General features: G+C 45.8%; 2 protein-coding genes across 3 annotated transcripts in view; one reads left to right on the top strand and one right to left on the bottom strand.

The window, feature by feature from the left end:
* The window catches only part of LOC138774416 (uncharacterized), a 62,269-nt gene that overhangs the window by 14,602 nt on the left and 34,839 nt on the right, over positions 1-12,828 (bottom strand). Inside the window, exons 1-2 of one of the 2 annotated variants that reach the window (XM_069955253.1) lie at positions 1,046-1,143; positions 96-184 (exon numbers count right to left, since the gene is read on the bottom strand). In XM_069955253.1, coding sequence (XP_069811354.1) covers positions 96-184; positions 1,046-1,052 — 96 coding nt within the window. In that variant the 5' untranslated portion in view covers positions 1,053-1,143. Of the gene's footprint in view, positions 1-95; positions 185-1,045; positions 1,144-12,828 lie in introns of those variants that run through there. The other variant, XM_069955252.1, reaches the window with a different exon arrangement.
* Positions 3,339-12,387, top strand: LOC138774124 (epoxide hydrolase 1-like). Its single transcript, XM_069954711.1, has 9 exons — positions 3,339-3,444; positions 4,522-4,726; positions 5,539-5,719; positions 5,808-6,035; positions 6,408-6,537; positions 8,397-8,611; positions 8,844-8,952; positions 9,203-9,328; positions 12,106-12,387. Exons 1-9 carry the CDS (start codon positions 3,416-3,418, stop codon positions 12,305-12,307), a joined length of 1,425 nt encoding a protein of 474 aa, XP_069810812.1. The 5' UTR covers positions 3,339-3,415; the 3' UTR covers positions 12,308-12,387.

Raw genomic sequence — 12,828 nt, 5'->3', positions numbered from 1 at the left:
CATGTTTTCAGCCTAGAATATTATTCACTGCCAGCATATAGGTGAAAAATAACAAGTTTAGGCTATAAGTTTCAATGATTTTGGATGTAACTCACGGGAAGAGCGAGAAAAGCATTGAAGTAGTCCAGGAAGAGATCGTCGTATATGAGAAGCTCCTCGAGTTCTGCCTCCTGGACGTCCGGCGCTGCAGAGAAAGAAGGAGATTTACCATAATGTTCAGTCTTATCAATGGCTGACAATAACAGCATCCGGACCCAGCAGTCATACAGTGCCCATATAATACCACCGTACAGTCACTGAATAACACCGCCATATAGTGCCAATATAATACCACCGAACAGTCACTGAATAACACCGCCATACAGTGTCCATATTGCGTCACTGCATAACACCGCCATATAGTGTCCATATAACATCACTATGCAGTAACTGAATAACACTGTCATAAAGTGCCTATTTCACACCATTATAGTCATAACGCTACCATACAGTGCCTATATAATACCACTGTACAGCCACTGAATAACACTGCGATACAGTGCCCATATAATACCACCGTAAAGTCACTGAATTATACCACATACAGTGCCCGTATAACACCACTGTATAGTCACTGAATAACACCGCCATACAGTGCCCGTATAACACCACTGTATAGTCACTGAATAACACCGCCATACAGTGCCCATATAACACCACTGTACAGTCACTGAATAACACCGCCATACAGTGCCCATATAACACCACTGTACAGTCACTGAATAACACCGCCATACAGTGCCCATATAACACCACTGTACAGTCACTGAATAATACCACATACAGTGCCCATATAACACCACTGTACAGTCACTGAATAACACCGCCATATGAGATACTGTAAAAGGCAGCATCATAACTTGTCTGCCTATGAGGACACAGCAGTGATATGTTGGGGGCAGAGACCAAGATGAGGATGATTTACCATTCAGGAATCAGGAAAAGCTGGGTGACACTCCCAAGGGGCTCAGAGGATAAGGGTTTAGAGATTTCACTACTCTCTTACCCGTCATGGCTGATGCTGCCAGTTAAGGATTCTGGTGCAGAATGTCAGCATCTCGCTGTTATCAGCTGCAGCTCCAGCCCCGAGTTACTGTGTGCACTACAAACACTCCGCTCAGGCTACTGATTGCTGGAGCTAGGTGCGGCCGAACAAAGCACACTCCTCATGTCAGCCCTACCCCAGAGATAAATCATACCGACCCATACATGCTACCTGCACTGATACCATGTAACAAACAGAGAGGATGGAGACCTGTGCTGAGCTCACAGAGCATTGCCTGCGCTGATACACTGTAACAAACCAGAGAGGATGGAGACCTGTGCTGAGCTCACAGAGCATTGCCTGCGCTGATACACTGTAACAAACAGAGAGGATGGAGACACGTACTGAGCTCAAAGAGCATTGCCTGCGCTGATACACTGTAACAAACAGAGAGGATGGAGACACGTACTGAGCTCAAAGAGCATTGCCTGCGCTGATTCACTGTAACAAACAGAGAGGATGGAGACCTGTGCTGAGCTCACAGAGCATTGCCTGCGCTGATACACTGTAACAAACCAGAGAGGATGGAGACCTATGCTGAGCTCACAGAGTATTGTCTGCACTGATAGGCCATGTTCACACACTGTATTTTTGCAATAAACACCGGCCATTGTTTTTTGATAGCGTTCGAGTACATTAAAGTGTATGGAACAACGGCCGTAGTGTAAATACACTGTATACCCTACGGCCGTTGTTTTCGGCCGCAGAAAATAATTGACAGGTCTCCTGGCCATACTTTACACTGAGGTCAATGGTAAAATGCAATGCACACCCGAGTGTGCCCGCATTCCAATTAAAATCAAACGATGTTCATTCATGCAGTAACATTTAAGACATTGGTCATTGTTTGACATGGCCGTCTCAAACAACGGCCAATGTTCTCACATTGCGTGAATGTGGCCATACACTGTAACTAACTACACTGGCAGTTCTGTGTTAGCAAAGAATTCAGAAAAGACTTTAAGTGATTGTCCAGCCAGGACTCCTTTTTCTGGAATGCCCGGGAAGGGGATGGGTGAGAAAAATAACATACACTTACCTCCCTGGCTCCCGCTGTGGTCCCAGGTGTCAGACGTGAAGGAGAAGGCCCGCTCAGCCATACAGTGGCTGTAGCAGTAACCCAGCTATACTGCTGTATGGCTGAGCGGGCCTGTTTCATCACGTCTGACACCTGGGACCACAGCAGGAGCCAGGGAGGTAAGTGTATGTTATTTTGTTCCCCCACCCCCTTCCCGGGTATATAGTAAAAACGGGTCCTGCACAGCCACTTTGTAGAGTCGGGAGGAATTAAGTTAAAGGGGAACAATGATGGAAACCTTTATATACGGTATGTTATGGGAGGAAGAAGGGAAAAGGGGGACATGAGGGAAGCCTTTATTTAATGAAAGAATAGTAAAAGCTTGGAGGAGACGGGGTCGGGCGTTGATTCTCCATCATGCCTGACCTTTATCATCAAGGACATCATCGGTCTATGGTTGTTCAGAACAGCCACATACGCATTAGATTGATAGCCGAACCCTCCACCGGCACGCAGGTACAGCCGACCAAAGTCTAAAGTGTATAGGGACCTTAAAGTGTCACTGTTGTATTTTTTTTTGCAGAAATCAGAACAAAGGATTACACAGCCGGGAGCTCCATGAAAGCTGCATTCAGAGGTCAGAGAGGTCAGCGCTGACTATCAGAGGAGATAGCCCGGTGATGTAGCTGTAAATTAACTCTTTGTTGTCCTGTTTTGGTGCCTCATCTCTCTCTCCACCCCTCCCCTATCCATACACAATGATGAAGACAGGGGGCAGAGCTTCAAACTGCTTTTTCGTGATAAAAATGCATTCTTCGGCTAATAAACCCAATTACAAAGTTTCTTAAAATCGCCTGTACTATTGATTTCTGCAAAAAAAAAAAAAAAAAAAAATTAAACAACAGTAACACTTTAAGTAGCTGTAAACTGCCCGGGATAAACATATATCTATCGTAAGATAATAAGAAAGGAAATAATGTAAGGGAGGACTAGCTGCTTATTTTACCGACAATCTTCTATGTTTCTATAAGGTGCAGAGATCTATTACTCTCTGTTATCAGCCATTCCAGAATACAGACAGGCTGCCTATCACGCCTGGCTACAGCTGTTACAGGAACACTGACGTGTGTGGCCGCTATCAATGGCTCCTCATATAACACTGCTGTCACATACAGGTCACTGGCCCTTTAAGAACATGTTGACTGCCTTTGATTTGCACTTTAGCAAGAGGGATTGTCTATGAGTCTATAGTCAGTGAGTGATCACACCCCAGCAGAGAGGAAGAGGAGGAGACGCAGAACCGAGACACCAAAATGTGGAGGCAAATCCTGGAGAATGGCAGGTGAGACCCCAACACCTCACAGTGTATGGAAAGAGGAGTAATAATCTGCAGGATATAGAACAATGTATCAGTCAGGGGGTAGAAAGGACAGAGCAATGTTCTGCAGATCTGTAGGGAGGTAAAGAGTGTAATATTCTGCAGGATATATCAGGAGGTAGAGAGGACAGAGTTCTGCAGATAAGTATAGAGGGCAAGAGTGTAATAATCTGCAGGATAGAGAACTATGTATCAGTCAGGGAGTAGAGAGGACAAAGCAATGTTCTGCAGATCTGTAGGGAGGTAAAGAGTGTAATATTCTGCAGGATATATCAGGAGGTAGAGAGGACAGAGTTCTGCAGATAAGTATAGAGGGCAAGAGTGTAATAATCTGCAGGCTATATCACTATGTATCTGTCAGGGGGTAGAAAGGACAGAGCAATGTCCTGCAGATCTGTAGGGAGGTGAAGAGTGTAATATTCTGCAGGAGATATCACTATCGGTCAGAGGGTAGAGAGGACAGAGCAATAATCTGCAGTTCTGTATAGAGGTCAATGGTGTAATATTCTGCAGGATATATCACTATCTGTCAGAGGGTAGAGAGGACGTAGCAATAATCTGCAGTTCTGTATAGAGGTCAGTGGTGTAATATTCTGCAGGATATATCACTATCTGTCAGAGGGTAGAGAGGACAGAGCAATAATCTGCAGTTCTGTATAGAGGTCAATGGTGTAATATTCTGCAGGATATATCACTATGTATCTGTCATGAGGAAGAGAGGACAGAGTTCTGCAGATCTGTATAGAGGCCAGTGGTGTAATATTCTGCAGGATATACATATGTGCCTATGTTTTAAATGTGTTGACCACAGTTTAAGAAGAACAGGTGGGGTAGTCAGGGCAGCTGAGGGTAGTAGTCCCTTGTAAAGTCTATTGTGATGTCACATGTGGCCCTGTAGTCCTGAAGGTTTTGTCAGTAGGGGTTGGGCGCATATATATATATATATATACTTCTCCCTGACACCTCTGGTAGAAGGTCATGTGACAAAACTTTCATATATATACTGTATACAGTAGATATTTGTTCTTTTCTTTTCTGTAGGTCGACGTTCAATGATCACTGGCCGCACAGTGTGCTGGTGCCGGTCGGGGTCGGTGGTGCTCTGCTGTGCTGGATGTTACGTGGACGCAAAAAGAGAACCGTAGAGATGGGGGACGGGTGGTGGGGTCCGGGGGAGAAGCCTCAGAAGAACGAGGACACTGCAGTGAGACCCTTCCGTCTTGAGGTGTCGGAGGATGATATTAAGGTACAGGGGACAGATGGGGATGAGGGAGGTGCTGACATCTTGTACTGGGCTCACAGAGGATTGTCTGAACGGATAGGCAGTGTATTACGTGATAGTACTGTAACGAGCTCACAGAGCATTGTCTGCACTGATAGGCAGTGTATTACGTGATAGTACTGTATCGAGCTCACAGAGCAACAGAGCATTGTCTGCACTGATAGGCCAGTTAATTACAAAAGTTTACTTTATTGGGCTCACAGAGCATTGTCTGCACAATTCAGGGGTGTAGCTAGGATTCAAGGGGCCCCATAGCAAAAAACTGCCATAGATCCTATAACCCCCCATACATTCTCACCTGGCCCGGCGTTCAAGCTGACTGCGCCGTGCCACGTCAGTATGTTTATGGGGATTGGGCCAATGGCTTCTTGCTCCGTCAGCCAAAGCACCGCAGCATTTAACTGTAAGCGTTCATCATGAACGCTCACAGTTAGAGGGCCAGGGACCTGTGGGCCCCCTGAGTGCAAGGGCCCCATAGCAGTGGCATGGTCTGCCTTTATGGTAGCTATGCCATTGCCGGCACTGATAGACTGATAGGTCTGCCCTGATAGGTCACATTATGGATGGGCGTCTTCTGATTGGAGAATATGGATGCAGACATACACTCATATTAGGCTTGTTTTGAATTATTATATTGTAACAAACCCCCAGCTGTGTGAGGACTAAAACAGGAAGATTTAATCAGATCAAGGTTCATCATGAAGGGCACCATATTGCCCCTCTTCTAGGTACCTGCCCCTGAGTTACAGCCGGCCTCCTCTCACTTATCTCTGCAGGATCTTCATGCCCGCCTGGACCAGACCCGCTATGTCACCCCCCTGGAGGACGCGCAGTTCCATTATGGATTTAAAGGGACAGAGCTCCAGAAGGTTGTCTCCTACTGGAGGAACACATATGACTGGGGCAAACAGGTAGAGATCATCAACAGATACCCGCACTACAAGACCAGCATCGAGGGTGAGAAGTAACTAGAAACGACATAGTATATAGTACAGTACATTACTGGTCCTTAACCTGGCCGCACACTCTCACTTGTTTCCTGCAGGTCTGGACATCCATTTTGTCCATGTAAAGCCTCCGCACCTCCAGCCTGGACAGAAGGCCATCCCTCTCCTCCTGGTCCATGGCTGGCCCGGATCCTTCTATGAATTCTACCGCATCATCCCTCTGCTGACAGAGCCGGGGAGGCACGGACTGGACCCCAGCTTCATATTTGAGGTTATCTGTCCCTCGATTCCTGGATATGGCTTCTCTGAAGCTTCACACAAGAAAGGTAAGCGGGGGATGGGTCACTGTAGAGAATCCTCAGGGGTGGAGTCACACCCGGAGCTACCAAATCTCCTGGATAAGAGAATGGTGGACCGAAAAGACAAAAATGGTGGGCGCAGGGGCCCCGGAGCTCCAATCACTGCACTAAAAGTACAACCCTTGTTGAGGAAAAGATACTGTCAGGGCCCGAGCCACAGATATCACACTATATTATTCTATTCTATATACTGTAACATAGATTCCCCTTATATTCCATATACTATGTCATACAGTGTATTATTACACTGTTATATCTGTTCTATGCAGTACATTTGAATGTTATATATAATATATCGCTCAACATATGTGATTCTATAGGTTGTGATGTCACCCTTAGGTTTGGACGCCATTGCGGTTGCTCGTATCTTCTATAAGTTGATGCTCAGACTGGGATTTAGTGAGTTCTACCTGCAAGGAGGAGACTGGGGGAGTCTGATCACCACAAGAATGTCACAGATGAGACCAGAGTAAGTCTTGTCCTGTATGCTGGGAGTTGTAGTACCATCACCTTCAGTCAGTTTCTGTTGCTAAGCCAAGAGGAGTGTACCAAGTCCATTCCTTTTGTTCTTAGGAGAAATAAGATTCAGCCAGAGCATTGGGGGTGTGATGCAGCCCCGGTGTGAGACTCGACCGGTCACTTGCTAGATGGTGGTGTGTGACTCCACTGCAATAGTGGTTGGTTGGGATATAGCTCAGCCAGGTGTTAGATTGTCGTGACGCCAGTGCCGGTTGGGCACACAGGTATGGTGACACACCTGCTTTTATTTTAGGGAGGCTGGCTATACCCTTCCCCAATGGTCGGTGGCCTGCCGGCCTGTGAGGGGGTTCCTTGAGCGCTTATCACGGTGGTGCGGAGTGGAGTGATGACCCACCCAGACTATCGGTACCGCCAGCCACAGAAAGGGGAGATGACCCAAGGTAGATGCAATTACTGTGTCGGCGCTTAAGCAAAATTCACTGAGCCCTGTTACAATAAATAATCTCTTCTTTACTCCAAGAATACTTGATACAGTGATATACAATAGACTTCTGACTTGATAATAAACTTTGGACTTGACTGACAAGACTTGTGCTGAGAGCTTGAGAGGTAGAATAGCCATGCTGGCTTGGTTGCGTGCAGAGAATAGAGTAAGTTCAGAGAAGTAGAGAGGAGGATGTTGAGAGAGTCCCAACCCAATGTAGTACTCTGCTCTGCTGGAACTTTAGAAGTAGAATAAGAAGGTGACACAAGGCCAAGACCTTGTTACCTGGGTTGAGCAGAGTGGCCAAGGTTTCCTGGCTACACCCGCGCTGCAAGATAGAGTACAAAGGCTTCTAGCAACTTTGCTCTATCCGGATCAGTTCCTCTTTCTTCGGGATACTGTCCTGCATCTTTAGACTTGTTCACGGTGTGGGCTGGGATGATCCCTGACTTGTCCTCTCTGAGAGTGTCTAACACTGCATAGTGTATAGAAGTGGTGCTTTCAAGAAATGAGTGTCCTTGTCTCCCACGTGTGTCCGTTTACTACCACACCTTAGACTACACTGGAGTTTGGCTCTAGCAGGGGACCTGGCCATGACTGCTGTAAGGACCCATCTCACTTGTGTCTTCCTTGTACAGGAACCAGACTAAGACTAAGTGTGTCTACACTTTCTCTCCCCATGTGTGTACCTCCTACAATGTATGTAATACCTGCTGTGGGTGGGTGAGAAGAGAGTGCAGAGAAAGACGGAGAAAAGAGATGGGTAGAGATGAGGAAAGAGCTCTCATTGGTGCACAAATCACAAACAACAATAACCGCTTGAGTACTATAGCTGTGCAATACTTAAGTATACGGTATCCATACTAGCGACATCTAGTGGCAAAACTTAGGTACGACTACATCACCACTTTTACTTAGAGTACAGGCTTTTGCGAAGGGTGTATACACTAGCAACACCCGTGGTGGGACACCACAGGGGGAGGGGGTGTGTCTAGAGGGAGGGGAATAGAGGAGTCTGGAAGGCACAGAGGAGTCTTGAGAAGGAAGCAGAGGGGTCTGGAGCAGGGAAAACAAGTTTCTGCAGGAGGAAACAGGAGTGCAAAGCAAGCAGAGGGAACTGGAGTAGCATAGCGACAGAAAAGTCTAAAGGGGGAAAGCTGAGTATGAAAGGGGACAGAGGAGTCTTAAGGGTCTGGAGGGGATAGAGGGGTGTAGAGGGAAGGGGGAATGGTGTCTTGCAGCAGCTTATTCCTCTATCTACATTACATACAGCCAAGTGATAATGCATATGCAGGTCAGAAAGAATAGACAGCTGTGTGGCCTATGGGCGGCCTTACATTTTATCCTATCTTCTCTGTTCTCAGGTCAATAAAGGGTCTCCACCTCAACATGGTGTTTATAAATTTGGGAGGCCTCCACATGCTGCGGTGCCTACTTCTTGGTCGCCATTTGCCCTGGCTGGTCGGCTTCACTAGAGAAGATGTCAGACGTTTCTTCCCGTACTTTGAGAAGTCGGTGTACGCCCGACTGCGGGAGTCGGGATACCTCCATATTCAGGCTACTAAACCGGATACTGTGGGTAAAGAGTCCAGGGACAGGGAGAGATTTCCTCACTTTTATATAGCTGTCAAACATTTAACGTAATGCAGAGAACGGAGGGCTCCTTTAAGTCAGTGGTCTCCAACCTGTGGCTCTCCAATAGTTACAGAACTACAACTGTCTGGAGAGGCATAGGTCAGAGATTACTAGCGATGACCCTCAGGGGGTGTCTTCTCTGCCATGTGTGACCAGCTGATGTCCTCTCTCTCCAGGTTCTGCCCTCAATGACTCTCCGGCTGGTCTTGCTGCCTATATTCTAGAGAAGTTCTCTACCTGGACAGATCCAGACTACAGAAATCTCGAGGACGGTGGCCTGCAGAGGTTAGAAACAATGCATCATATAAAACAATCCTTACACATATTGAAAGAGAGTTGACCGTAATGTTTGGGTGCATTTACTTCACTGTCCACATGAAAATTGCATATTGTAGTTTTTACATTGGCCACTAGAGGTCAGCAAAATGGAATACATTTACAAAAACATCTTTCTTTTCAGCTTGCTGAAAAACATAGTTTTTTTTCTCATGACTAGTAGAGGGTAATAATAAAGTATGTCATGTATGTGTCACAGGAAGTTCTCCATGGATGATCTGCTCACTAATGTGATGATCTACTGGGTCTCGGGATCCGTCACATCTTCAATGAGGTTCTACAAGGAGAATCTGACAAGGGAATCCCAAACTTCTGAAGCCGCAAGGTGAAATATCATACACGTACTTATATACAGGAGATACCCAGGTTATACCTGCTGTATGCAGGGGTGTAGCGAGGAGTGGGGCAGGGGGGGCAGCTGCCCCGGGAGCAAGGATGGAGGGGGGCGCCAGCCTCCTTCATACACAGTGCCTTTCTGTCTGCAGCTTTTAAAGCGACTCTGTACCCACAATCTGACCCCCCAAACCACTTGTACCTTCGGATAGCTGCTTTTAATCCAAGATCTGTCCTGGGGTCCGTTCGGCAGGTGATGCAGTTATTGTCCTAAAAACAACTTTTAAACTTGCAGCCCCGTGTCCAAGGGGAGTATCTGTGCCCTAACTTTGCACCTCCCCTCCGTCCCTCCTTTCCACCCTCTTCATCATTAGGAATGCCACTGGAACATTTTCTCCTGTCTGAACATTGCACAGGTGTCTTAAAGAGGATGTACCATCAGGTACATTCTCTTTAATCTGACCCAGGGATAGAACGGTGCTGTCACGGGGAAAGCTGTGCCACGGCCTGGTTTCCGTGTACAGCGCCGTTGTATCAAGGGGTCCCGAGCCGGAGCTGAAGCACAGGAGGCGGGCTGGCCCACCCCCAGTGGGAGGAATACCCCGCCCCTGTATGATGCGGTTCCATTGATTCTAATGAGGCCGTGTCATAGAGGGGAGGGAATTCCGTCCCACTGGAGGCAGGCCGCACAGCCTCCTGTGCTTCAGCTCCAGCTCGGGACCCGTTGATACAACGCCCCCGTACACGGGAACCGGGCCACGGTTCAAAAAATGGACCGCGGCACCGGCTTCCCCGTGACGGTGCCATTCTATCCCTGGGTCAAATTAAAAAGGATGTACCTGATAGTACATCCTCTTTAACGATCCAGCCCATGTGCCGTGCTGACACAGGTGGTGAATAGGAGACAATCTGCCTGGAGCATTCCTAATGATGAGGAGGGCGGAGAGAGAGATTGTGCCAGCCAAATGCATACACAATCTAAGCCCCGACCTTTGGGCACAGGGCTGCCAGTTTAAAAGTTGTTTTTTAGGACAGTAACTGCATCACCTGCCAAACGGACCCCAGGACAGATATTGGATTAAAAGCAGCTATCCGAAGGTACAAGAGGTTTGGGGGGGTCAGATTGTGGGTACAGAGTCACTTAGCTACTGGGAAGGAGGAAGTATGCATCTTCCCTACATTGAAAGTGAACGTTCTTGTGTCTGTATTTATGTCATGTTTCTGTATATGTGCATATGTGAATGTGTCTGGCGCCAAACGGAATCTTTGTCCCGGGTGCAGGAAAAGCTAGCTACGCCTCTGCTGTATGTATATCATTATATACAGGAGACGCCCAGTTTATACCAGCATGCTCCATATCACTATATACAGGAGATGCCCAGGTTATACCAGCTGTACATATATAATTTTACACAGGAGATCCCCAGGTTATACCAGCTGTACATATATAATTATATACAGAAGATGCCCAGGTTATACCAGCTGTACATATATAATTATATACAGAAGATGCCCAGGTTATACCAGCTGTACCTATATAATTATATACAGGATATACCCAGGTTATACCAGCTGTACATATATAATTATATACAGGATATACCCAGGTTATACCAGCTGTCCATATATAGTTATATACAGGAGATCCCCAGGTTATACCAGCTGTACATATATAATTATATACAGGATATACCCAGTTTATACCAGCATGCTCCATATCACTATATACAGGAGATGCCCAGGTTATACCAGCTGTACATATATAATTTTACACAGGAGATCCCCAGGTTATACCAGCTGTACATATATAATTATATACAGAAGATGCCCAGGTTATACCAGCTGTACGTATATAATTATATACAGGAGATGCCCAGGTTATACTAGCTGTACATGTATAATTATATACAGGATATACCCAGGTTATACCAGCTGTACATATATAATTATATACAGGATATACCCAGGTTATACCAGCTGTCCATATATAGTTATATACAGGAGATCCCCAGGTTATACCAGCTGTACATATATAATTATATACAGGATATGCCCAGGTTATACAAGCTGTACATATATATTATATACAGGAGATGCCCAGGTTATACCAGCTGTACATATATAATTTTACACAGGAGATCCCCAGGTTATACCAGCTGTACATATATAATTATATACAGAAGATGCCCAGGTTATACCAGCTGTACGTATATAATTATATACAGGAGATGCCCAGGTTATACTAGCTGTACATGTATAATTATATACAGGATATACCCAGGTTATACCAGCTGTACATATATAATTATATACAGAAGATGCCCAGGTTATACCAGCTGTACGTATATAATTATATACAGGAGATGCCCAGGTTATACTAGCTGTACATGTATAATTATATACAGGATATACCCAGGTTATACCAGCTGTACATATATAATTATATACAGAAGATGCCCAGGTTATACCAGCTGTACGTATATAATTATATACAGGAGATGCCCAGGTTATACTAGCTGTACATGTATAATTATATACAGGATATACCCAGGTTATACCAGCTGTACATATATAATTATATACAGGATATACCCAGGTTATACCAGCTGTCCATATATATTATATACAGGAGATGCCCAGGTTATACCAGCTGTACATGTATCACTATATACAGGAAATACCCAGGTTATACCAGCTGTACATATATAGTTATATACCCGGGTTATACCAGCTGTGTGTATGATCATGTGATCTCTCTCTGTATTCTAGGACCCCGATCTATGTCCCCACCGGTATTGCAGCATTTCCCTCAGAGTTGTCTCACACCCCTCAGGTATTGGCAAAGGATAAATACAAGAACATTGTCACTTTCACCTTTATGCCACGTGGAGGACATTTTGCTGCCTTTGAGGAACCTGAACTTCTCGCCCGCGACATCCAGAACTTTGTGTCAAAAGTGGAAAAGAAATAAAGCCCCCCTCCCCATCCCTCATTCTCTGGGGCTATAACGCCTCTCTGTCATTTTAATAAAGTTTTCTTTTCATTATTTGAGATTGTCTGACGTGCTGAATCCTTAAAAACAGAAGTGCCAGGGGCCCAATGCAAGATATGATCAAGGGTCCCACTTACAGTACCAAGGCCCATATGTAAGCCTGGAAAGTTGCATATATTATATAACACCACCATACAATGGCTACATAATACTATATAGTGCACACATGCCACTGCCATGTAATACCCAGATAAAACTACCATTCCTGGTCTTGTAACTACTGTCATGTTATTTCCTTGTAAGTATTCCAATACAGCCCACATATTGCCGTCATATAGTTCAGATCAGCGGGAAGGAGAACAGGTAGCCGAAGGAGAAGAAGGGAGAGCAGGGGGATGCAGAAGGGAAAGTAGGGAGGTGAAGGAGGAGGAGGGAGAGCAGGGGGATGCAGAAGGGAGAGCAGGGAGGTGAAGGAGGAGAAGGGAGAGCAGGGAGGTGAA

Source organism: Dendropsophus ebraccatus, chromosome 15 (genome assembly GCF_027789765.1).
Source record: "Dendropsophus ebraccatus isolate aDenEbr1 chromosome 15, aDenEbr1.pat, whole genome shotgun sequence".
Lineage (NCBI taxonomy): Eukaryota > Metazoa > Chordata > Amphibia > Anura > Hylidae > Dendropsophus > Dendropsophus ebraccatus.
Note: the sequence above shows the minus strand (reverse complement) of the source record. Positions and strands in the feature narration are given on the sequence as shown.